This window comes from Eupeodes corollae, chromosome 1, assembly GCF_945859685.1.
Source record: "Eupeodes corollae chromosome 1, idEupCoro1.1, whole genome shotgun sequence".
Taxonomy (NCBI): Eukaryota; Metazoa; Arthropoda; class Insecta; order Diptera; family Syrphidae; genus Eupeodes; species Eupeodes corollae.
In genome coordinates, this window is record NC_079147.1 from 166,360,521 (window position 1) to 166,385,599 (window position 25,079).

The following is a 25,079-nucleotide window of genomic DNA, read 5'->3' on the forward strand; positions in this document are numbered from 1 at the left end:
AACTCACTCAAAAGGTTTAATATAATATTTAGACCAGTTTAGTTGCTCTGGTATGATGATTTCTTACTAATAATTTCATTTATCTTAAAGGAAATGTAATCGTTACTATTCAAACTCAAAAAGTTATAAGCCGAGAGCCAAAGATCCACAAATTCAATAAAACCAATTACACTTTGGTTGACAAGTGTAATTGGTTTGGTTGGCAATCAAATTGATCTTTTTGGGCTTTGATTCCTTTAACTGAAATCCGCTTTCCTCACATAAGGTTTTTGTCTAAAGTCTCTTTTTGAGGTTATCCAGCCTTATGACATAGCTTTTTTTCGAATTCGTGATGGTTTTCCAAATCTATAAACCCTTTCTTTAATATCGACATACATATGTACATATGTACTTGAAATCAGCACTAAAAATTCATTCCAAAACGTATTTTTTCAAAACTTTTAAAGTATTTAATTCAAGGTTTACTCAAAAATTCAGAAAAATTTAAGTAAAGAATCATAACTAATGAGAATTTTTAGAAACTATTTATTCTGGATTCAGATCTATCAAAAAAAAATGTCTTGTTTTTGCATTCCATGGGTAAAATAAATTGATTTATTTTTGAATTAAGATCAAATCTGCAAATCTGAATTTTTCGCAGATTAATCCCTCTTTGTACGCTAGTAATTTGACAGCTCTACCGCACTCGTTAAGACGTAAGCGATGTTGCACTACACTTATACGATACGCAGGTTCAGACGACATAAAAGACTTAAAGGAAAGGCAACCTTCTAGTATCTGATTGGTCAGCTAGGTTGTGGCAACTTTAAAGGAAAGTTAACTGGAAAGTTACTCAAGAAAAATCTCCCTAACTATCAAGCCAAGTCTACTTCTGTCAAAATGACATTTGAACACGTTTTGTTATTTAACTGAAATATGAACGTTACTACTCTATGATTTATTTATTTTCGGCACAACTTCATTTAATGTTTTCTATAAAGGTTTCTTGTCAATTTGAAAAAGAATTAAGTAATATTTCTTTACAATACAAATTACAAATTCTGATGGACTTGCAAATTGCCTGAGAAATGTTTTGTAGACAGTAATGTTTTTGTAGTTTATGTACGATAAACTGAAAATAAAGGTTAGTGAAGTAAATTACCAAGTTTGACATTTATGACACTTAAAAAACTAAGTATCTGCCTTGGACACAATTTAAGCTCAAAGAACACAGTTGACTGCAAATTAATTCCCTTATCTGGTCTGAACATGCCCCCATTTACTTCAAAGTTGACAATTGTAAATCCTTCGTTATACAGCTTTCTCCAGAAAAAAATTTGTTATTGGTTTTTCGAAGATCATACTTATTGCTAAAGCTTCTTTTATTATTTTTAACTAATTCATCCATTTTATAGAATTCCCCGCTGGTATCTTGCAAGGACAATTTTTCCATGCCGAACGACCAAAATACATGAATTATGGAGCGATTGGTTACGTTATTGGACATGAAATAACTCATGGCTTCGATGATCAAGGAAGACAATTCGATGTGCATGGCAATTTGGTAGATTGGTGGCAGGAAAATACAAAGGAAGCCTACTTATCCAAAGCTAAATGCATAATTGAACAATACGGAAATTACACCGAAAAATCGACCGGATTAAATGTAAGACTCATGAATTCTTAAACCTTTTCATGGGTTAGATTTTAATTCTTATTTTATAGTTGAATGGCATTAATACCCAAGGTGAGAACATAGCTGACAATGGTGGAATAAAGGAGTCATACCTTGCCTACAGGAAATGGGCCCAGAAGAATGGCCCAGAGCCCAAGTTACCTGGATTAGATTTCAAACCAGAGCAAATGTTTTGGTTATCTGCTGCACAAACTTGGTGCTCCAAACAAAGAAAAGGTACATATATAATAATTAATTAATTAATTGTCTAAAATTATTTACACTCTAATAGAATCATTGAAAATGCGCATCACAACTGGTGTTCATTCACCATCTGAGTTCCGAGTTCTTGGGCCTATTAGTAATATGCAAGATTTCGCCAAAGACTTCCAATGCCCTGAAGGATCGCCAATGAATCCTGTTAAGAAATGTGAGGTCTGGTAGGCCATGATGTATTATATTTGTTTTTATTATACATACATTATACAAATGCAAGTTAATAGGTTTATTATTTTATGTTAAGTACTTGTTTTCTTTTTTTTTCTAATTAACTTATTTTGTAAATAATTTAATTCTTCATAATAAACTCAAATAAATAAAAAAAATATACATAAAAATAACAAATGTTTTTATTGTGTGTATTTTGTATGCAAACAAAATTTAGACGAGTCTTCAAATTTCTGCAAGTAGTAACGACTGGAGAGGTTTTTTTGATAATAAGAGAGAGGGTTTGAAAGGGGGTGTCGGTGCATATTAGTTTTGAATTTCTGAATATTGAAATGCCGGAAAGACGGAGTGTGGTAAGGCATTCCACATTCACGTAGTACGGCTAAAGAACGAATCTCTGTACTTGACAGTACGACCGAAGTTGGACTCGAGGGTATACTTATGAGCATTTCTAGAAGCGCGAGTATTACGAAGCTGTTTAAAAGGAGGAATGCAACTTTCTATTTCTCTAGTGTATAAACCGTCAAAATAACGGTAAAAAAGGGTGAAACGATGCGAAGTTAATGAACTAATGATGATATTATCACCAATGAATTTAAGTGCTCTACGTTTAATACTGTCCAAGAGGCTTAAGTAGGTTGCAGGAGCACCAACGAGTTATTCTCAACCTTTGGACGGATATTGGTCTTGTACAATACAGCCAGATCGGAAAGAGAGAAAAATTTCTTGGATTGCCTAAAAGAACTCAAACACCTTCCGGCATTTTCGGTGACATCGCGTTGTGGTTGTTCCAAAAGCAGGGCCGTCGAGAGTAAATCCGGGCCCGGGACGTAAAAATCTCAGCCCCCCATATTTACCATTTTTTCATGCCTACTGATATGGTACGTTCTAATTTCAATTACAAATAGAATGAAATTGGTTGGAATTAACAGAAATGATAATTTTTTGTTCGCAAAGTGAACCGAAAAAAAGTGTTAATCATCAAATCAATCTCACGGGTATCGTCCAGTTTAGTTGCAATGGAAGATGGATAGAACACAATTCTACATGCGAGTAGATCAGATTCCGAACAGAATCATACATTCAATTGGATATTGCCAACGACAGTTAGTAACTGATAATACGGTCGATTAACTATTCAAAACAAAAATTAGCATGAAGATCTATTACCTACCATGAGAATAAAATAGAGCGAAGTAAAAGAATTTGAAATTTGTCCTTAAAAAAAACTATTCTAACTTTCTGAGCAACAAAAACAACTTATAATTGTATGATGAATAGTGTAGCAAGTCCAGAAACACGATCTTGTGATGAGCACGAACGATGAAAATACTTTGTTTTGGAAAGGACGCTAAATGAACGTTCGGCACTAGCTACGGTATGGTGGAAAATACACGGAGAGCAAAACAAATGTTGGGGAAAATCGTCTTCAAGTTCTGGGAATAAATAGCATTGAGCAAACTCAATGGCGGAAGTTCAGCTTCAAAATTGGCTTTATAAATTAGTTTCAGATGAATTATTTCTTCTTTCGACTCTTGAGACACATGCGAGTTATGCTTTTGGATGAACCTTGTAGCAGTTTTTAATAGTCAAACAAATTAGTCCATTGTTAAAATATGCCATAGAAATGAAAATGTAGCATTCAAATTCTTCATCGTATCGAACCGACGAGAAATTCCAGATATAATTGAATCAACTATGACGTACATAGAAGGTGTTTCTCTTGAAATATATTTCTTCGTCTATTTCAATTTGCTCTCCGGCCTCCAAACATCCCACAATCCAGTAGCAAGTTGTCAAGATTTCGAATTACAAAGTCAAAAGTCATGTTTCTGGATTGAAGAATGACCTTCTTTCATTTATAGCGCTAAAAACCTTGCACCAAATCGAAGACATCAAGACGCATTCAAATTTGTGCATATATTTTAAAACGCCATTTACATCTTTTCGAGCTTAAGCAGTTAAATTAATATCACTTAAGGCTGCTAATGATGTTCTAAGGTTTTTCAGATGATTTGCATATGGTTTCACTGCCTCAATTTTAGCTCACTATCTTGTATCGGAAAGTTTGTAAAGGGATCCCGGCACATGTTTCTTAAGAATTTCCCAACGTTGAGCACTCGCACTGGTGCTAAACAAGTTGAAAGACTTTTGAACAACGCCAAAAATTGTGATTGCAGCATTACAACATTCCGCTGAATTGGATCCACACAAGTTATGGCTGTGAGCTGCACTTGGTGAAGACACGGCATTCGGATCTTTGTTTAAAATATGACTTTGTGCATAATTTTCAAAATAAAATAAATTTGAAATGTACGTTAAATTAAATAAGAAAAAGCAAAACAATTTATTAAAACTTTTTTTCAACAGTTTAGAGTTGCCCAATTTTCCATCAAATATTTAAAATTATTTACATTAATAATAATAAGGGGCCTAGATCGACAAGCTTGTGACTGATAGATTGGTAGATAACATGCAAATAGGGTCCCGATTGCGAAAGCATGAATGATTTTAAATTTTCGGGCCCCTAAAAATAAGTGGGAATAGGTATGTTGATGGTTAATATAGAGTACCTATTTATTGAAAAAAAAAACACTCTTCCTATTGCTTTCAATTTTACAAGCCTCTAAAAAATCCCGGGCCCGAGATCCCAGCATATTATAATCAAATCTTACTCTAATAGAACGAGAATGTTTAAATGCAACATAATGCGAATTTAATATCTTTTTACATACCAAAAAGTTCTAGTTTCTGGGACTATTGTTAATTTATTGAATAGGAATTATTTATTGTATGTGAGTTGTAAAGGAGTCGAGAGCGAGGATTTGAATATGAAGTAAATAAATATAAATATTCTCGAACCCGAATGTAGCGAGAGGTGTTGCAGAGTTTGGTTCTTAAAAAAAAATGAATATTGGGACCAATTTGCTACAACCCTCAACTAACTTGGTTCACCTACTCCTACGACGAAATAAAAATATAAATACTACCAAGGAACATTGAAAGTTCTCTTCTTTGGTACTATGTTTCAAGAACTGACATAAGATTACTGGAGTTCCATACAAAAGAATCATGGGTTGATCGAGGATACCTTGAGTTAACATAACGAATATACGTTTTAAAGTCACACGCCTTAAAAACTTGCACTTAAAACCAAAAGCTATTCCCGAGGAAAAAACTAACTAACTAACTAACGAGGATACCTTGAGTTAACATAACGAATATACGTTTTATAGTCACACGCCTTAAAAACTTGCACTTAAAACCAAAAGCTATTCCCGAGGAAAAAACTAACTAACTGTTATATCGGTTTATGCTGAAGTACTGATGACGCAACTGAATAGGATCAACGATTCCTAGATGGTTTCCGTCAACACATCCTATTTCTCCTGGTAACCTGGCCGTTAAAAAAAAACTAGTTTCGTGCGTTTTGTGTCTCATCAGATGACATGTTGAGACTGATCGAGGTTGGACATAATTTGTCTTCGATGGCACACACCTTCTTTTAATACCAACGAAACCGAGGTTTGTGACAAGCCTTAGCTGCTGCAAAAAATGTAAGCGCAGAAACTAATTTTAGTATAGCAGGGATTAAGGAGGTTAGTAGTACCCGTGACATGATGGTTAGTGCGTTGGATGTCATGCAAGGGTCTAGGGTTCAATCCCTGCCTGTGCCACCTAAATTTAAAAAAAAATAATTTCGCGGGTACTGCCTCTTGCGAGGAATTCACAAATCCTCCAAGAGTAATTCTTGTCATGAAATTCGGCCTAAAATTGTAGGTCCTTTCCATTCCTGACAACAGTACTCGCACATAGGAATGAGTGAGAGTTGTAAGTCACTAGGCCCTGGTTCACAACGGACTGTTGCGCCACCCCATTTGATTTGATTTGGGATTAAGGAGGTGCTTGCATTTTTAAATTGGCCTTCCAACTTGTTTAATACGAACACAAACGCTTCCTTATTCAGTCAAAAATATGATCTGAAACTTAAGGAATTAATTAGAATTTATGAAACTTCCAGTAGATACAAAATAATTGTACTACTTAGAGATGATTAGGGAGTTCCAAGAAATTAGAGTTGTCTCGACTATTCTTGCGCAATCGAAGCATTCTTACTTTTTTCTGTACTTTTCGTTTTCTCCAAAAAAAAAAAAAAAACAAACAAATCTATCTTGCTTATCATTTTGGTTTATTTTGTATTTTTTATAAATATGAAAATCAATTAATGAACAACAGTTTATTTTGAAATTGCATGAGTTGACCGTTATTTATGCCTGTTATTTTTGTTGTATGGTAGCACTGAATTTCGAACTCGAATTGTAAAGTTCGCGGTCTGTGTATTGAAAATATCTCACTTCAAACGTTCGATTCACCAACCATAATAGGGGTATTATATAGGCTTAACAAAAATATCTTACTTTTTCAATCCAGAAACCTTACTAAAGCACATAAGCCGCAGTTGTTTACCACTATGGACCTATCTGGACATTATTAATCCGAGAGATAGATGCTCCGATCTTTTATCCCCGTTATGAGAGAAAAATCTTGCGGAGAATAGTTGGACACGTGTTTAAAAAAGAAGATGCTACAACTTTGGAACAGATTTTTCGAAAAAATTAAAAAATTTTCGCATATCCAATATTTTTGGTAGTTGCTTTAGCATTGGTTAATTTATTGGTGGGCCAAATCAATGTCAAATTTAATTATTTTTTGATTTTAAAAGAACTGAAAAAAAAAATAAAAGCTTATTATATTTTTACTAATAAAAAAGGAAAATATTTTATTTTGTACACGATGAAACAATATCTTCAATGAAATTTTCCTATTTATTTGTTTCTAGTTTTCCTTAATTAAATACAAATTGTTTAGCTATTTCAAGAACTAGAGGACATACAAAACAAATGAAATAAGTATTATCTTTATACATGATACAAAATTGGTTTCAAATTTCTTCAATATAAGTTTTGATTTATAGAACAAGGACTACGGTTCGCCTGCTGACCAGGATCTTCGGGGTTCTGAAGGAGATTTTGACCAAGATGTTGGTGAATGCGATCTGCGAGTGGATACAAGTTGTTTCGAGTTCTTTTTTGAATTCAATTTGTTTTTCGAAGAAGAACGTGATCTAGATTTTGCCTTTGATCTATGTCCAGAATGATGTGATTTGGTGTTTGATCTCTTTTTTGATTTGGAACTCGATCTCTTTTTGGACTTTGAATCAGATCTAGATTTAGAACTTGCACGATTTCTGGAACTTGATCGTCGGGAAGTAGTTTTTGTTTTCGATTGGGATCTACTTTGCAAACGTTGCTGGCTGGAAGTTTCTTTAGGTTTTGACAAAGTCCTCGAGCGTTTTGAGCGTATTCTTGATTGCGAACGGCTTTTGGATCTAGAACGATGATTCCGAGAAATTGATCGTGAACGGTTACGACTTGATTTGTCCCTTGTATCAGACCTGGATCGATGAGAGTGTGATTTTGAATTTGGTGGAGATCTTGATTTGTTGCGAGGACAATGGTCTTTTGTTCGGGATTGCGATCTGGAGTTTGATCTCTCTCTGGTTCGGCTGCGATGACTCCTTGATCGAGATCTGGATCTTGAACGTGAATGAGATCGGCTATCTGAACGGTGTCTCGATCGTCTTGAGCGGGAATAACGACGATGGCGGGATCGTGTTCTTGATCTAGACCTTGAATGTGATCTAGACTGGATTCTCGATCGAGATCTTGATCGTTTCCTAAAAAGAGACGAAAAACATATTTATTTTGAAAATCACATACTTCATATTCATCCTTACCTAGATCGGGATCTTGAATATGATCGAGAATTGTTATAACCGCCATGTCTATCGGAATAGTCGTGAGACATCCCTGCATCATTCCGATAATCATTGTAGTAATTTTTGTAAGGATATCCTGACGATGATCCATGATAGTTAAAGCCTCCTCTCCGAGGACCTCTCATACCTCCACCTCTGCCACGAGGTATGTACCCACGCATTGCATGAGTCGGTGCGAAGGGTCGATAAACGGGCATTCCTGGGAAGACTCCATATGAGAGCATACTCATTTTCATAAGTTCAGCGGCAGCTTCAGGGGTATAAACATCTTTAAATGGATTGAATACTTGGTCACCTCTGGAGTTAACTTCGTGTTTTTTCTTTGGTTCATCTTCCGAAGAAGAAGATGATGAATTCGAGGAAGCACGTTGAGATTTTCTTCTCTTTTTGCCATTTTCCTTTGCATTGCCATTGGCAGAACCACCTTCTCCTTTATCACTCTTGCGGCTCTTCAAGAGTCCCAATAAACCAGTTTGAATTTTTTCCGATTCAACCTTTCGTTTTTGTTCGTCAAGAAGCTTTTCAGTTGCTGATTTGTATTTATCGACCAATCGTTGACGTAAATCCACACTTGTGTGAGAAATAGATTTACCCTTTTCTTGTAAGTCTTTTACCTAGAATTAATAAATTATTACAAATTTGTTTTTTTTTTTTGTTAAAATGGTATATAATATACCTTAAGCCTTTCAAAAAGAGCTTCAAGTACCCGAATACTTTCCAATTTACGCCTTACAATAAGTAATTTCTTCTCTTCGAGACGAATTTTTCGAGATAACTCGATTTGGCCTTTTTCTTCGAGTTTTTTGAGGTGCTTCTGTTTGCGTTGCTCTTCTCGTTCACGTTGGCGTTCAAGCTCTTTGAGTTTTATTTCTTCAGCAATTTTTCTGAAATTTTTTTCCGCTTTCTCTTCAAATGCATTTATTGTGTTTGTTTTGTCTTAATCATAATTTATAGTAATTTTATTTAAGTTGACCATCGTATAACATAGATACGAATGTATAAATCTATTGATTGATTTATTTCTTATTTCTTATACTTTCTCTGAGGAGAAAATTTGTAAATGATTTCTCCTCACAGAAAACATAATTTTTGTTCAAATAAAGTTGAAGTTTATTCAACCTGAATATTAAAATGTTTATAAAAGTCTGCATAAATTAAAAAAAAAAAAAACCAATAATAAGAGAAGAAAAATATCGTTCTAGGTGTAATTGTTGCCTAGAAGGAGAAGATACAACAAATGTATTTAGACTTTTAGAGTCATAGAACTGAAAATATCTCTTAGATTAGAAGTTGAGAAACTGATTCTATGAAGTCGCTTTTAAACATAACATAAATGGAATTCACATAGAAGTTAACGATTTATGCAAAATTAAGTTAAATTAATATCAGTACGCAAACAATATTTACACCTGTGTTGAGCCTGAATTATGGGAGGCGACCGTAAGCTTTTGATATACACTGCCAACAACTAGAATAAGGCCACACATTATGGTGTTGTACCCGGAAACTTTTACTACCTGAGAATAGGTTCGTATTTTAGCAAAAGAAATCCATTAAATTAAAGGACACATGAGAAACGAGCGTTAAAAATTTCAAATATCAAAGAATGAACTACTAAAACAACGTATAAAAAAAAGCTCTACTTAGATGATGCCATATTTTTAAAACTTTTGTAAAGAGTGTTGAAAACAACAGTTTAAATTTGATTTGAAACAAATATAGGCTCTGGAAAAACTTTGACATATACAGAAAGAACAAAATTTGATGCTTTCAAGGATTTAGGACTCTCAGGACGTGAAACAGCAAGGCGACTTAACAGAAGCAAGAAAGTGAGCATTCATAAAGCTGATTCACAAAAATATGGAACAAATCGAAGAGGGTACAATGCAAAAACAACAACGTCATAAGAAAAACGGTTAATTATATGGCTTGTCTCAAATTCAAAGCTGAGTATCAGCCAGAATACAAACGGCTCAAACTAATAGAGAGAAAAAAACTACAAAATAAAACAATTTTGAGGCAAGTATACAAGTAGCAAAGGATGAATTTTGCAAAAGAGCAGGTTGCTTGGGCAGTGAATAAAAACACGTTGTCTTATCGGATAAAAAAAAGATTAACCTTGACCATGATCTAAGAAAGGATGACCCTATTTTGAAAAGACAACCGTACATCGGGTGTAATGGTGTGGGGAGTTTTCACAATCGACTTGGAGTTTTTGTTCACAATTATGAACGGGAACAACTATAAATGTTTGCAAAAACGGTTTTACCAATAATTAAAGACATTTTTGGACCTCTGCCTTAAGCTGAGATCACACGATTGGTCAAATGTACCGATTTTTGTCCATTTGTATGTACAGATCGTGTGAATGTCAGAAAATAATGGGCATAGGCAGATAAAAATGAGCTGTCTTCTACCAATCGTGTGAACTGTTAACACACCGATGAAGACAGAAAAAGTAATTAATGTACAGATAATTGTTCTGCCACTTAATGACCGATCGTAGTGACCAATCAAAGCAGATAAGTGCATTTAATTTGTTGTTGTTGTTGAAAATTACGATATTTTAATAACTATTTCATAATTTATTATTATTATATAATTTGGCAGCACTGATTTGATAAAAAAAAACACACACCACTACTTCTTGCATCAGCAGTATTCATACAACTTTTTGTAATTATATTTGTATTTATTTTAAATATAAATACTTGATAAATATTGCTTTAATTTTTGAGATCATGGACACAGATGAAGAAGAAGTGATGAATTTGGACAATTCCGTGTGCACAAATTTAGGCGACAAAGGAAGCAACACCAACGCCAGAAAAACATAAGCGAAAACAACCTCATGTGACAACGGCGGCATGGTCTACAGAAGACGTCATTAATTTAATAAAAACAATTGAAAGCAATTCATGCCTTTGGGATTACTCTTCTGCAGATTACACGGGCCGCCAAAAGAGAGAAAATGCATGGCGAGATGTTGCTACTAAATGTCCCGGACATGACGTAGATGAATGTAAAGCCAAATGGGCAGATGTGAAAACAGCCTACAACAACACAAACAAAATTAATGATAAAATCGGGCCAAGGTGCATCCACCACGAAATCTCATTATTCTTTCTGGACTGTCAATTAGTTTTGTCGCAATCAGGACAAAGGAAAAACCACATTATCGGTGTCAACTCTTAACATTGCCAGTGAGAGTCTAGGTTCGTTGAGCGAATTGCCTGCTACGCCAATTTCGTCACATTCATCATCTCCAACTCCTGCACAAAAATCAACGGCGGAGACTGTTTTGCAACAAGCAGCAAAGTTATTGGAATCTGATACAGAGCATAGCTTCTGCATGTATTTAGCGTCACATTGGACAAAAAAAGATAGAACTGGCCAAAAAGTTACACATTACTATAAAGAAGAACACCATGGATGCGCTTTCAAAGTTGGATGAGGGCTAAATTCTATTTCTTTCATATGAAATGATTACATTTAATTTGAAATTTAATAAAATTAAATAAATATGTCATACATTTTTCTTTAACATAGACATTTATATTGGTAAGGTATTTCACCAGCAGCCGACATGAAGTATTGCTCAAATTCCTGACGAATTTCTTTGGCTCAATTGCTTATGTACGTTGTTAGGAGTTGGCCTTGCACACTTCTGGCACAAACAAAGATATGGTATTTGGTGCTATTCGAAAGTGAACCGATAAGCTTTTGAAGCTTTCTCCAGGAGCTAAAAAACCAAGCGTGACTGCCAATTTTTCATTTGCTGAGATAGCTTGGCGCATGTTGGTGTTATTTTGTTTTGATTTGTGGAGAAACTAATTTAAGCAGATCATCAAAAGTTGCTTCATTCATTCGCAAGCAATGTTAAAATAAAAATTTCTGATTTTCGATTTCTTGGAACTCCACCAAAGTTTTTACACAAGCGCCATCAGTACTCCTTCCCAGGAGCCAATCCCTCGCCCAAACACTTCGCTTCCGTGCCTTTCTTCTTTTTTTTCAAGTAAATATACACAGTTGCACATTATGGCAGGTATTTTCTTTTTTTCCGTATGGACATCATTTTAATTTAATTTTATTTTGTATTTTTTTAATTAAATTCAATTATTATATATTAATCAGCTGTTGAAAATAATGCCAGATCGTGTGACAGGTTTGTACAGATATCGGTCATATTCTTGCAGTGCCATATAAGCGCAGAAAATATTTGGCTAAAATACATAAATTGTGTGAACACCTAAAAATATTTTTGTTACACAACATTTCTTGCACCAAATGTATACAGAACAATTTCGGCTGAAATCGGTTCATTTGACCAATCGTGTGATCTCAGCTTTAAATTTTCCAACAAGACAATTGGCATGTTCAGACGACATAAGGGACTTGAAAGTTAGGCAAGTTTCTAGTATCTGATTGGCCAGCTGCCAAAAATTACCTTCCAATTAACCCAACTTTAATAGACAGCTGACTGATAAGTTAGTTAAGAAAAATCTCCCTAACTATCAAGTCAAGTCTTTTTATGTCAAAATGACAGTTAATAATGTTTTTTCATTCAACCGAAAGCTGAACTTTATTACTCTATGATTTAATTTTTTTCTGCACAACTTTATTGAATGTTTTCTGTAAAAGGTTTCCTTGTCAATTTGGAAAAGAAATAACTAATAATTCCTTAAAATACAAAATACAGATCGTGGTGGACTTGTAGCTTGTCTGAGGAGTGTTTTGTAGACAATATTTTGTTGGTACGTTTTGTTCTATGAACTTAAAGTAGAGATTCAAAGTAAAGTTCCGAATTTGAAATTCATGACGCTTGAAAAACTAACTAGTTTCTTTGATCAAAATTCAAGTTCAAAGAATGAAGTTGACTTCAAATGAAGACCCTTATGTTGGCTGAACCTGCCCAATGACCCCATCAACACTTGGTAGAAGTTGAATTCAATCAGACGACGTTAAACTTTTGCCTACGCACTATTTTGTAAAGTTTATTAGTCTGGCAGACAATTTGAAGACAAGGACAACTTAATCTAAAGCTTCTCGTGAATCCGAAAGAATTGAAAGTTTCTATTCCAAATATTAGCTTATATACGAAAATGACGGACATAGTTTTTACTAATGTAAACAATTATTATTAAAAAATGTTGTTAAACCATAAAATGTCACTATCGTTTTTTTTTCTAAAATGTTTCAAGTAACCTAATCCTGGTGACGCACTTTTTTATACAATTTTTAAGTAGTTTAGTCTTTGATCTTTGGGAATTTCAACGCTCGTTTCTAAGTTACTCTTTAATTTTATAAATGTTTATTGGTGAAATGCCTACCTTTTCAACGGTAGTAAACGTTTCCAGGTCCAAAACTTCCACCAGCTCTTAAAATCTAAAATCGATTCCAAAATGTGTGGCCTCATCCTAATGGTTTGCGTGTATAGAAAATAATGCGAAGTTCATAAAACCATTTTGCATTAAGATACAGTGCGGTTCACATGGTTAGCCACACTATTTTTTTCCTCAATAAATTGCAGTTTTTCTGTTTGTTTTTCTCATAAACTACCAAACAATGCATTTATTTGAAAGGTTATTAAATTCTCTTGGAAAGAAACCTAAATTCAAGCATAGTGAGAGACACTTAACGGTTATATTGATCTCTTTCTTCCCACGAGTTCAAAAAAAGCTCAAATAAATCGGTTCACTTGGTTAGACGCACGAACTTATTCAGTTATTTTCTGAATGCTGGGTAATGCAAATTAAATTTGGTTAATGAGTGTACGTTTTAAAAGTTTTTTTTCGAGTATTTAAAGTGAAAATGGGTAAAAAAAAATGTTGACGGTGGCGGAAAAAGCAAAAATTGAGGCCTACCACTCAGAAGGGTATTCTATGAGGAAAATTGCAAGTAAAATAGGACGAAGTGATAAAGCAGTTCGAAATTTTTTATCAAACCCTGCTACCTACGGAAAAAATAATAAAGGAAGAACAAAAACAGCCTTAACACCGAACGAGAGGCGAAAAATAATAAGAATTGCCTCAAATTCAGCACACTCCATAATGAAAATCAGGCAATTAGCGGGGGTAAGTGCCAGCAAATCAACGATTCGTCGAACTATTTTAAGTGCTCCACACTTGAAATTCAAAAAGCTAAAAAAAGCCACCCCTAAACGCTGCAAGAAAGGAACTTCGGTTTGAATTCGCGCGTCTTCACATGACATGGGATACTCAGATTGGGAACGTTTTAAATTAGAGAAATGTCGTGTTTTCTGATGAGAAAAAGTTCAACCTAGATGGTCCTGATGGGTATAATTTTTATTTCCATGACATCTGCAAAGACGAAGGCTTTTTGAATCGAAATCATTCCAGGAAAGGAGGAGTAATGGTATGGGGGCCATTTCATACTACGGCGCCTTTGAGTTGGTTTTTGTCTCTCACAAAATGACAGGAGTTTCTTATAAAGCTCTTTTGGAAATAGCTTTTCCAGCAATAAGAGAGCTTTTTAGACCAATCCAGTGGATCTTACAACAAGACAATGCTCCAATCCACAACGCGCACGTAGTAAAAGCATTTCTCGCTAGTGAAAATGTGGAATTGTTGCCGTGGCCACCATACTCACCTGATCTAAACATTATAGAAAACGTTTGGGGATGGCTGACTCGTCAAATTTATGATGGAGGCAAACAGTATGAAAGCTGGGACGAGCTTATTGCCGCGATAAAAGATGCCTGGATTTCATTAAATTATTTAAATAAGTTATATGAATCTCTTAAAAGTAGAATTTTTGATGTCATTTCAAGTCGTGGAGGTTGTACAAAGGACTGAAACTGTAAAAAATAATATAATAATAATAAAAACGCAAAAAAAAAAATTAGAAATCGATCAACTTAATTTTTTTTTTTCAAACTTTAAACAGGTGCGTCTAACCAAGTGAACCGATTTATTTGAGCTTTTTTTTAACTCGGGGGAAGAAAGAGATCAAAATAACCGTTAGGCGTCTCTCACTATTCTTGAATTTAGGTTTTTTTCCAAGAGAATTTAATAACCTTTCAAATAAATGCATTGTTTGGTAGTTCATGAGAAAAACAAACAGAGAAACTACAATTTATTGACGAAAAAAATAGTGCGACTAACCATGTGAAACGCACTGTATCACTTCTGGTTGCGGTTATTGGTGCAAAGGTATGTAAAACACTGATTGGAAAAATGCAAAAAAAGTTTAATGAGATTTGAATGAAGATTTCAAATCAGTTTTGCGGGCAAAAAAAACCTGCACCTGCACCAAACCCTTTGTTCGCTCACATCCCACATCAAAACACTGTTTGCTACCATCCTATCTCATGCGCATAGTCGCAAATGAGTCATCAAATAAAAGCTTGGAATGTCTACATTCGGTGGTTCAAAGTAACTGTCGCCTACAGGACTACTATACCCACTAAAGCAGGAACAGCGAAAGTGGAAGAGTTGAATTAGATGGGTTTCTAAATGACTCGTTTTTGTGAACATTATACAATTTTATACAAATACGATCAGAATAACTATGTAGATAAATTACAGATAAAAATCTTAGCTGCTGAAATTCCACCTGAATTAGATTTAATTGTGAAGAAAATTTATAAATATTATTTTATCAAACCTTTCACGCTCAAGTTTTTCCTGTTCTTTTTTTCTTTTATTTTCCTCTTCTTCCTCTCTTGTTTTAACCTTTGCTAACAGACTCTTTCTCATCCGTTCTCGCCGCAGAATACTAGCTTCGCTTAAATGTTTCTTTTTATCGAAATTTACAATCAAATTGATGGCTTGAGTTTTATCTACAAATTTCCGCACCAGCTTCATTCCTCGAAATTCGTCCATTGCTCGAACAAATCCAATGTATTCTTCAAATTGTACATATCTAAATTTAAATTTTTAACTATAATTTATTTAATTTTATTTTAAAATTACTTTTTTGACTTACCCTTCGAATAGTAGATCCTGCTCGAAATTGTGTACATGAATTCCATTTACATCTGAGCTCATCTTTTGTCTAAACACATCACAAACTGGAATGTCCACTGCTCGAACGGGACCGAATTTCTCGAAAATTCTTTTAAAAATACTCTCGCTAGGCTTGACATTTTCATCATTTTCCATGTGACGTGGACAGAACCATCGAATGGGTAGATTTGCAAAATGAATTGTATCTGGCCGTTCGCCAGCTTTCATTTCATCCATGTAATGTGCATCACGAAAGAATATATCCCAATCGTGTCGATTAGGAAATTCATCTTTTGCTTCTTTAGTACGAACCTTAAAATGTTCAGTAAATCCCGATACTTTAAATGACATTCCATCAAGACGTGCTAAAGCATTCGGCAATCGGCTAGGTTCTTCTAACTCGGCTTCTAATTTTATATTTTCGAGGGTGCTTTTCGTCACCTAATAAATGTAAAAACAACATTTTAAAGTTAAATACATTTATATTTAAAACTCAGTAAAAATTAATTACAAATCAATAATATTAATTAAAAAATAAACAGCTTCCAAAATAAAAGCGATAAGTGTAAGCCTGTTTCCACTCGATCATATGTCTTTAGTTTATGCCCTGTTTTTTTCACGGGTATAGCTTATTGCGAGGTTTTGACACGTTCTCCAAAGGTAATTCTTTTCATGAAAAGTGCTTTCTTAAATAAGCCATTTGGGTTCTGGCACTTAGGCACTTTAGTACGCAGCATCGAATATTCCCTCCATCATAAAGAGTTCACTATGGTTGCTTTCCTTGACATCGAAGGTGCCTTTAACAACGTGGACGCATCTGCAATCACATCTGCACTGGCATCTCTAAATGTAGAGAGTTCGCTTCGGGAGTTAATTCATTTAATGCTTACTAGCAGAATAATTAACTCAAAACTGGGTAATTCTTCTAGCAGACGATTCGTTAGTAGAGGGACACCGCAAGGTGGTGTTCTATCCCCTCTCCTCTGGAACCTAGTGGTGAATGAAATCCTAACTAGTCTCAATGCGAAGGGTTTCGGAGTGATAGCCTATGCGGACGACGTTGCTATAGCAGTTTCAGGAAAGCATCTTAATATCCTAAAAGAACTCTTACAAAATGCCTTGGACAGACTAATACTTTGGGCTGATCGGTGTGGACTGGGTGTTAACCCACACAAAACCGATCTGGTCTTATTTTCGAGGAGATACAAAATTCTATTTGTCAACCCTCCTTTTCTCGGACGAGGCTAAATACCTAGGTCTTGTCTTAGACAAAAAACTAAATTTAAAACGCAACGTACAGGAAAGAGTCAAAAAAACTAATGTAGCTCTCTCTTCTTGCAAAAAAGCTATTGGTAATAAATGGGGTTTACAGCCCAGAATCACGCATTGGCTATACACTTCGGTAATCAGACCGATTTTAATGTACGGTGTGGCAGTATGGTGGACTGCTTTAGAGAAAGGTATAAACAGGGATAAGTTAAATAAAGTCCAACGTTCAGCCTGCCTATGTATAAGCGGATCGCTTCGCACGACCCCGTCTGCGGCACTGGACACCTTGCTCTACCTTACACCTCTTGACATATTTAGCAAACAAATAGCTGCAAGCTCTGCTATTCGCCTCAATGCTTAGTCGCCGTGGACTAACAACAACATAGGCCACTCCGTAATTCTAAGGTACTTAGAATCAATTCCAAAGCACACAGACTACACCATCCCCCACCTACAATTCGACAGAAACTTCCAGATTTCTATACCTACCAGATCTTTTTGGGAGGATAGGACATTCTTGGAGGATGAGTCAATCCATTTTTACACAGATGGCTCAAAAACCAAAGAAGGGGTTGGTGGAGGTGTGTACTCTGAACGACTGAAATTAAGTCTCTCATTCCGCCTTCCCAATCATTGTAGCGTCTTCCAGGCGGAACTTTTGGCAATTAAGGAAGTCTTGTCTTGGCTCAAAGAAAACGTGATATCAACATCTGATATCCGTATTTTCTCTGACAGCCAGGCCGCTATCAAATCTCTGGACTCTGTCTCTACAAACTCTATAACAGTCCATAACTGTCGATCATCTCTAATGGAGATGGCGCAACATTTTAATATTCACCTTTGCTGGGTGCCGGCCCAGGTAACATTCCAGGTAACTGTAAGGCAGATGAACTCGCCAGGAACGGTACAGTACAGCCCATCCTACCACGTTTGGCAAGTACTGGCATACCAATCGCTACTTGTAAACTGCTACTAATGCAAGACGCTGCGAGGAGGGCAGGCACCAGGTGGACCAACATCACCACGTGTCAAGCCACAAAAAACATCTGGCCAACACTGGATTTAAAACGTTCAAGGTGCTTGCTCTCTCTAAGCAGATCGCATATAAGCTCGATAATAGGTGTCATAACCGGACACTGTCTTATGACTTTTGCAGAAGCTGTATAAACGAGGAAGAGGAAGAAACGGTTCTCCATCTTCTCTGAACATGCCCTGCTCTAGCTCGAAAACGCAAGAATTACCTAGGAGAATTCTTCTTTAACGATCTAAACGATCTAAATCATATCGGTATAATCAGCCTCTCACGTTTCGCAAGGGACTCAAGCTGGTTCCATTGAGCTTAGGAGGAAGTCTCAAGATTCATGTGGTATCACAATGGGCCATTAAACTGGCCTAAGTGTGTCCGTTTCCATCTTGGACAGCCACTATAACCTAACCTAACCTAGGCGTAATGACTAATTTTATGTATTGACTAAAAACCAAATAAACTGTCCCCAAAAATCCTATTAAATCCCTAAATACATTGTTGCAACACTTGGTCAGTTATATCATTCATTGAACTGGAAGACTTTTAGGACTGCGTCGAATATATAGATGATTTAACACCGGATTCGGTAAAAGTGACGAAAGCCAGAGCGAAAATAATTCTACTGATCGATGCAATAAACTTCGGCCATGTTCAGTCTGCGAAAGAAGTATGGAACAATCTGAAACGAGCTTTTGAGGATTCAGGACTGACGCGCGAAATTGGACTTTTGCTAACTTTAATCACTACACGAATAGAAATGATGATTGGTTTATTGACTCAGGGGCATCGGCTCACATGTCTATGAAAGCGGGATAGAAAATTTGAATCTATGAGTTGATGTTCAGAAAAATGTCCGAGGTGTTTAACGTCAAAGAAGCAAAAGCAGAGGATAGTGAATTTTGGCATCTTCGCATGGGTCACCATAACTTTTATAGTTTGCTGAAGTTGAAGAATTGCTTCTGTGGGGTTAACTTTATCAAAGTCAACAAGAAAAACTATGAAGTTTCTGTGAAGGGCAAGCAAACCCGAATGCCTTTCAACAAAAAGGGGACTCGCGCAATACAATGGAAATTCTGGAATTAATAACCTGGTGCAAATTATATCATGGTACTAGTCAATGATTTTAGTAGAAAAATCTTTGTTTATTTTTTGAAAGCAAAGTCTGAAGCTTTTCAAAGATTTGTCGAATTCAAAATTTTGCTGAAAGTCAGAGCAACTAGAAAATCAAGATTTTACGCACCGATAACGGCACTGAGTTATAAACTGTTTTTTTTAACAAACTGATGAAAAGCTGACTTCCTGGCCACGTAAAAACTTCATAGTTGCGAGGCACCAACAAGCCTCAGATACGATCCGATTTACTGTTGACAACCTACGCAAACGAATTAAGGACAACGAACTTCGGCAACATTAGCCTGATATGCGCGCACGCCCCCACAGAAGAGAAAGATGACAACACCAAAGATATGTTCTTCGACCTCTTAGACAAAACATATGAGCCGTAGCTAGGACCTACGATATTAAAATTGTCCTGGGCGATTTTAATGCCAAGCTAGGAAGGGAAGACATCTTTGGTGGAATAATCGGGAAAAACAGACTGCACAACAACACTTCCGACAACGGATTCAGGCTCATAGATAGTACGCGTTTTCCACACCTTAACATCCACAAAAGAACTTCTCCAAATAAATCTACCGTCAACCAGATTGACCATATTGCGATCGACGCCAGACACGCTTCCCCGATCATAGATGTACGAACTTTCCGAGGAGCTAACATCGACTCGGACCACTACCTCGTTGTAACCAAGGTAGCATTTCGGATTTCCAGACCCAAGGCAAAACAGGGAGGTCTGGGAGAAGGTACAACGTCGAAATCCTTTTCCGACCGAGTTACAAGTAACCTCTCTCGAAGTTCTCTGCCGCCAACACAATGTATCGAAAACCTGTGGCAACATTGCCAAGATGCAATCAGAGAAGCCGCCTCTGATGTGCTGGGATTCAAACAGCCACCAACAAGGAACCCCTGGTTTGATGAGGAATGTCGGCAGGCAAATGCAGCCAACAACAGGCACGCAAAGCGGCTCTGCATAAAAGGACGAGAGCTGCTCCTGAGCAAAAAGGCGAGAGGAACGCCGACTTCTCAGAAGGAAAAGGTTTAAAAGCAGGAATGAAGTTCGAAAGTTTTATGACAAACGAAATTCACAGGTACATAAACCAAGAACCGAAGGCTGCAAAGACGAAAGTGGAAACATCATAGTGGAATTGCAGTCAATGCTGAGGATATGGAAGGACCAATTCTGCAGACTGTATAACGGCGACGTCGGACCTAATTCTGCTATCAGGCAGGATGATCCATTCAACATAAACGACGAAAGCCAACAATCCCGTCCTCCCGACTAAGACGAACTAAAGATTGCCATATCTAAGCTGAAGTCTAATAAAGCCGCTGGAGCGGATGGCTTGAAGGCCAAGATCTTTAAGGCAGCTGAAGATAAGTTGGTTAGGAGCATGCTCCAGCTTATCTGTAAAATACGGCCAGAAGAAGGAATGCCGGATGAATTGAACCTCAGTATTGTTTGCCCGATCCTAAAAACAAGGAGACCCTCTAAACTGCACCAACTATAGAGAAATCAGTCTACTTAACACCGCCTACAAAATCTTCTCTGCCGTAATATGTGAACGACTAAAGCCCATCATCAACAACCTGATAGGTCCTAATCAGTGTGGTTTTAGACCAGGAAAGTCCACAGTTGATAAAATATTCGCATTACGGCAGATCCTGGAAAAAACCCAAGAACACCAAATCGACACCCACCATCTTTTCATCGAGATCAAGGCCCCATATGACAGCATCTACAGCGACGAGCTGTATAGAGCAATGTCTAGTTTTGGCATCCCTGCCAAACTCGTCCGTTTGTGCAGGATGACCATGGAGAATTCACGCTGATCCATTAAGGTTGGAAACAACTTAACAGAACCTTTCGATGTCAAAAAAGGTTTTAGACAAGGTGATGCGCTGTCATGCGATTTTTTTAACATCGATAAGAATAGTGCAGAGCTCACACGTCAACACTAGAGGCACTATCTTTCAAAAGTCTGTCCAATTACTGGCATATGCTGATGACATTGACATAATCGGAAGAACTCAGCGTGATGTCAATGGGGCTTTTGTGAGTATTGAGGCAGAAGCGGTAAAATTGGGTTTAAGGGTTAATGAGGGCAAAACAAAGCACATGCTGTCGTCAAGAAAGGACATACAACACCGATATCTTGGTCAAAACGTCACCATCGACAGACGTAACTTTGAGGTAGTCAAGTACTTCGTCAGCGCTGAGATCAAATGCAGAATAACTCTTGCTAACCGCTGTTTCTTTGGGCTAAGAAAGTAATTGAGTGGAAAAGTCCTCTCACGAAGGACCAAAGTGTCGCTATATAAGACCCTCATCAGCCCCGTCCTGCTATAAGGTGCAGAAGCATGGACTATGACAAAAGCGGATGAAAGCACCTTGGGTTGGTTCGAGAGAAAAGTTCTTCGTGTGATCTACGGTCCCGTATGCATCGAAGGGGAGTGGAGGTGTAGATGGAATTACGAGACGAGCTGTACGGGCTGTACAGACGTACACTTAGCCAGAAGGGTAAAAGTCCAACGACTAAGATGGCTGGGTCACGTAAGGCGCATGGAAACCAATGCTCCGGCCCGGAAAGTCATCCAATCCGCACCCACAGGATAGCGTAGTAGAAAAAGACGGCGGATCAGGTGGCACGCACAAGTGGAAAGTGACATTACCCAACTTGGAGCGCGAAACTCTAGCGAGGGACTGAGCTATATGGAGAAGTTTTTTGGATAAGGACCTAGTTCACACAGGACTGTAGCGCCACCTTAAGTAAGTAAGTAAGTATTTTTACTCATGCTGAAATCAAAAAGGTTTGAGTTCATATTTAAAAGTTTAGAAATGCGAGTTAATAGCTCTCGCATGATATAATTATTGCGGTTTTGAGAAACATGCATCAATTGAAAGCTAAGGGTATTCGTTTTTGTTTGTTCGTAACATAATTTTCAACTTTATATTGGCGAGAATAAAACTAAACCTGCAAACAAAGAAAACAAATAATGTACCTGACTTTTTATTTTGAAAAATCCATTCATTCATAAATGGAGTATTTTCACTAGGAGCATTTTTACTACACCTTATCTCAAAAGGTATGAACTTAAGACAGAATAAAATTTATTACCCTCGTCATTTTAAAAGCAGTGGGTATTCGTTTTTAGAACCCTCATTGAATTCTGGCGGTTTTATAATTGAAGTGCATTGCTTGCCGATTCTAATTAACATATGTATTGAATTAAGCTCTCGCTACGAACCATCATCAATTGTGGAACTTTTTCTTAAGATGACCTGTTAACAAAGCTTCATTATACCTAACATTAATTAAGTCAATCTCTTTACCCTCTTTGGGTGCAGGAAAACTCACTCTCCCTAATTTTGTCTGGTTTGCTTAAATTCCTATTCTCTTAAAAGGTACCTACCTGCTTCTTCTGAGATGTGAATTTATTTGATATTAAAATTTTATATATAAAATACGACCAAAAGAAGACGACTTTAGAGCGCAGGTTCTTAGGAAAATGATAAATAGAGCAAGGATCCAGCCAAAACTTACCTTCAGAATTAGAAATTTATCCGGTGCAAATGCCTTTGTTAATTTGTCCATTATGTCGAAATTCGATATAGACTTGCCCATTTTGTTCGGTGGTAAAGCCACCGACAAACTCAACTTGGCCACAGGTTTGAGATATAAACTGTGCGGCAGATACAGCGGAACACAATCGGAAACATTTGTAATTGTCTGCAGATGGATCATGGTCACGATATTGCAATGAATACAAAGAAACGTTTAAAAATGTATATTATTTTAATAATTAATCATACAAATATATATATAAATCAATATATATATAAATGTATTTGTTTTAGGAGGATTTTCTTAAAAAAGAAAACCCAATAGACACACAAATCGTAACAACTATATCTTTGCCTTCTCGAATGAGCAAGATTTCCCGATTTCCGCGACTCCTAGATTTTTCTTTTTGTCGATGAGACACGATCCACTAAATAAAAGTCTTTAGTTCTAAGAAAATACAGGATTTTGATCTGCACTATAGAAACAGATTTTTTGATTCGCTTTCTTCTTTTGGAAACTTCTCAAGACGCAGAAGAAGACGACGATTCGAGGGCCAAACGGACAAATCCAAATTTTGTTTTTTTTTGGGATTTCGATTTGGCTACAGAAAAAGAAAAATCTACGAAACTTCAAAATGGACTTCTTTTGGTATACTTGAGTTGAGGTGAGCGATGATAAGCGTTGGATTATCCGTCAGTTATATGCGTCGGTGCACGTAGGCAGGTTTGCCATGCCGAAGCATCGTATAAACAGTGCTTCTCAAAGAGCAATAGTTACGCGGGAAACAGATTGTAGGCAGAACCACTATGGAATTGTAATTAAAAGGAAAAGTAAAGTGGAATCGATGTGTGCCAACAAATTGACTGTGTGTGATTCCACGAAGATGAATGATGGAATTTTGCGACGACTCCCAAAATGCAGAGCATTTGATGAAGATTATAGTGAAGACGACATTTTTATCATTATTATAGGCGTTTTTTATTGGTAAATTTATACGCAGCGCAGCAAAATCTTACACACTAAACAACAACAAAGAAATAGTGCGGATAAATAAGGCAGCAAAAATAGTGCGTATAAATAGTTTATATAAAGTTTTGGAATGCTGGAATAGAATGACACTTCATCCAGTTCCAGAAATATTTTTTACTTAAAGGTTGGCAGGATTTTATTATTTGGGGATGCTTTCGTACTTTTCTTGTGCTCTGTTTTCACTAGAATAAAAATAAATTGGTTTGAAATATTAATCTACGATTAGACTGTCAACGTAAATATTCAATGCGTTGACTACTTGACATCACCCAAAAATCATCATTAATCACAGTGCTATCTTTAAATTGACGTGTGATGTGTGTTAGGACCAAAACCAAAGCGAAACATTTTATGCGAAAACAAAACTTCCGTCATTGGTCGGGTTTAAAGGCTCTCCCAAACCAACGCGAAAGTGGCACATTCACTGACGCGGCATTGTTTGTCATTTTTGTTATCGTTGTGAATGATTCGCCCTGATTCGCTTCGTGTCAGTTATCGCAGTGTAAGTTTATTTTGAGAAGAGAAAGTTTAATTGTATCCCTGAATGTTTCGCGTTGAAAACTGAGTTGCCAGCAAATGGGAACTTGTAGGCAAGACGGGCTTACGGGGAAGGACAAAATCTCCCCTCACACCCTTCTGTTGGCTTTTTTGCCTTTTAGTGCGTGTCTACATTAGATTTTTAATGCTGGGTTTTATTATGTTCGTTGTGTCCATACGATGAAGAGAAAATCAATCTGCAGATCCCTATCTCACACCCTTGAAATCTATCTATCTTTCACTCATACAATACAAAATCTTTCATGTTGAATCCAAGAATATTGTTTGCATTTGGGCTTTAATCTACCCATCTCTCTCTTTTTCACTCACATATAATCTACCTGTCTCACTGCTGGCACCTAACAATATGTAAAAATTTAATGTGGAGAGGCACTCTTAATTAAAAAATAATGCAGAGGCAGCGCGAAGCGGAAAGAGTGGAAGAACGTTTCCAAGAGCGTCAACAGGCCAGGGCACAGCTACAGCTAAAAAAAGGGGAGGATCGTAAAAAGAAATACGAGTTAATAGAAAAACTGCTATCGAAATAAAAAACTCGTTACTAAAATTGAATTGTAGTTGTTACTTTCATGTTTTTTTTCTTAAAGTTTTGAAGTTTGCGGTCGTTAGT

General features: G+C 36.5%; 2 protein-coding genes across 5 annotated transcripts in view; one reads left to right on the forward strand and one right to left on the reverse strand.

The window, feature by feature from the left end:
* LOC129953959 (neprilysin-2) overlaps nucleotides 1-2,278 on the forward strand; it is a 67,607-nt gene extending 65,329 nt beyond the window's left edge. For all 3 annotated transcript variants that reach the window (XM_056067522.1, XM_056067523.1, XM_056067524.1), the window contains 3 exons: nucleotides 1,395-1,645; nucleotides 1,705-1,891; nucleotides 1,947-2,278. In XM_056067522.1, coding sequence (XP_055923497.1) covers nucleotides 1,395-1,645; nucleotides 1,705-1,891; nucleotides 1,947-2,098 — 590 coding nt within the window. In that variant the 3' untranslated portion in view covers nucleotides 2,099-2,278. The remainder of the gene's footprint in view (nucleotides 1-1,394; nucleotides 1,646-1,704; nucleotides 1,892-1,946) is intronic.
* Nucleotides 2,279-6,908: 4,630 nt separating this feature from the next.
* Nucleotides 6,909-23,535, reverse strand: LOC129954229 (A-kinase anchor protein 17A). 2 transcript variants are annotated; one of them, XM_056068003.1, is made up of 7 exons: nucleotides 23,240-23,535; nucleotides 22,865-23,050; nucleotides 15,888-16,348; nucleotides 15,567-15,824; nucleotides 8,617-8,824; nucleotides 7,899-8,554; nucleotides 6,909-7,838 (listed from the first exon to the last, which is right to left on the reverse strand). In XM_056068003.1, the coding sequence occupies exons 2-7, from the start codon at nucleotides 22,943-22,945 to the stop codon at nucleotides 7,085-7,087; spliced, it is 2,418 nt and encodes an 805-aa protein (XP_055923978.1). In that variant the 5' UTR covers nucleotides 22,946-23,050; nucleotides 23,240-23,535; the 3' UTR covers nucleotides 6,909-7,084. The 2 variants fall into 2 exon arrangements, with proteins under 2 accessions (XP_055923978.1, XP_055923977.1); XM_056068002.1 differs by having other exon boundaries at nucleotides 22,865-23,535.
* Between the last annotated feature and the right edge of the window lie 1,544 nt (nucleotides 23,536-25,079).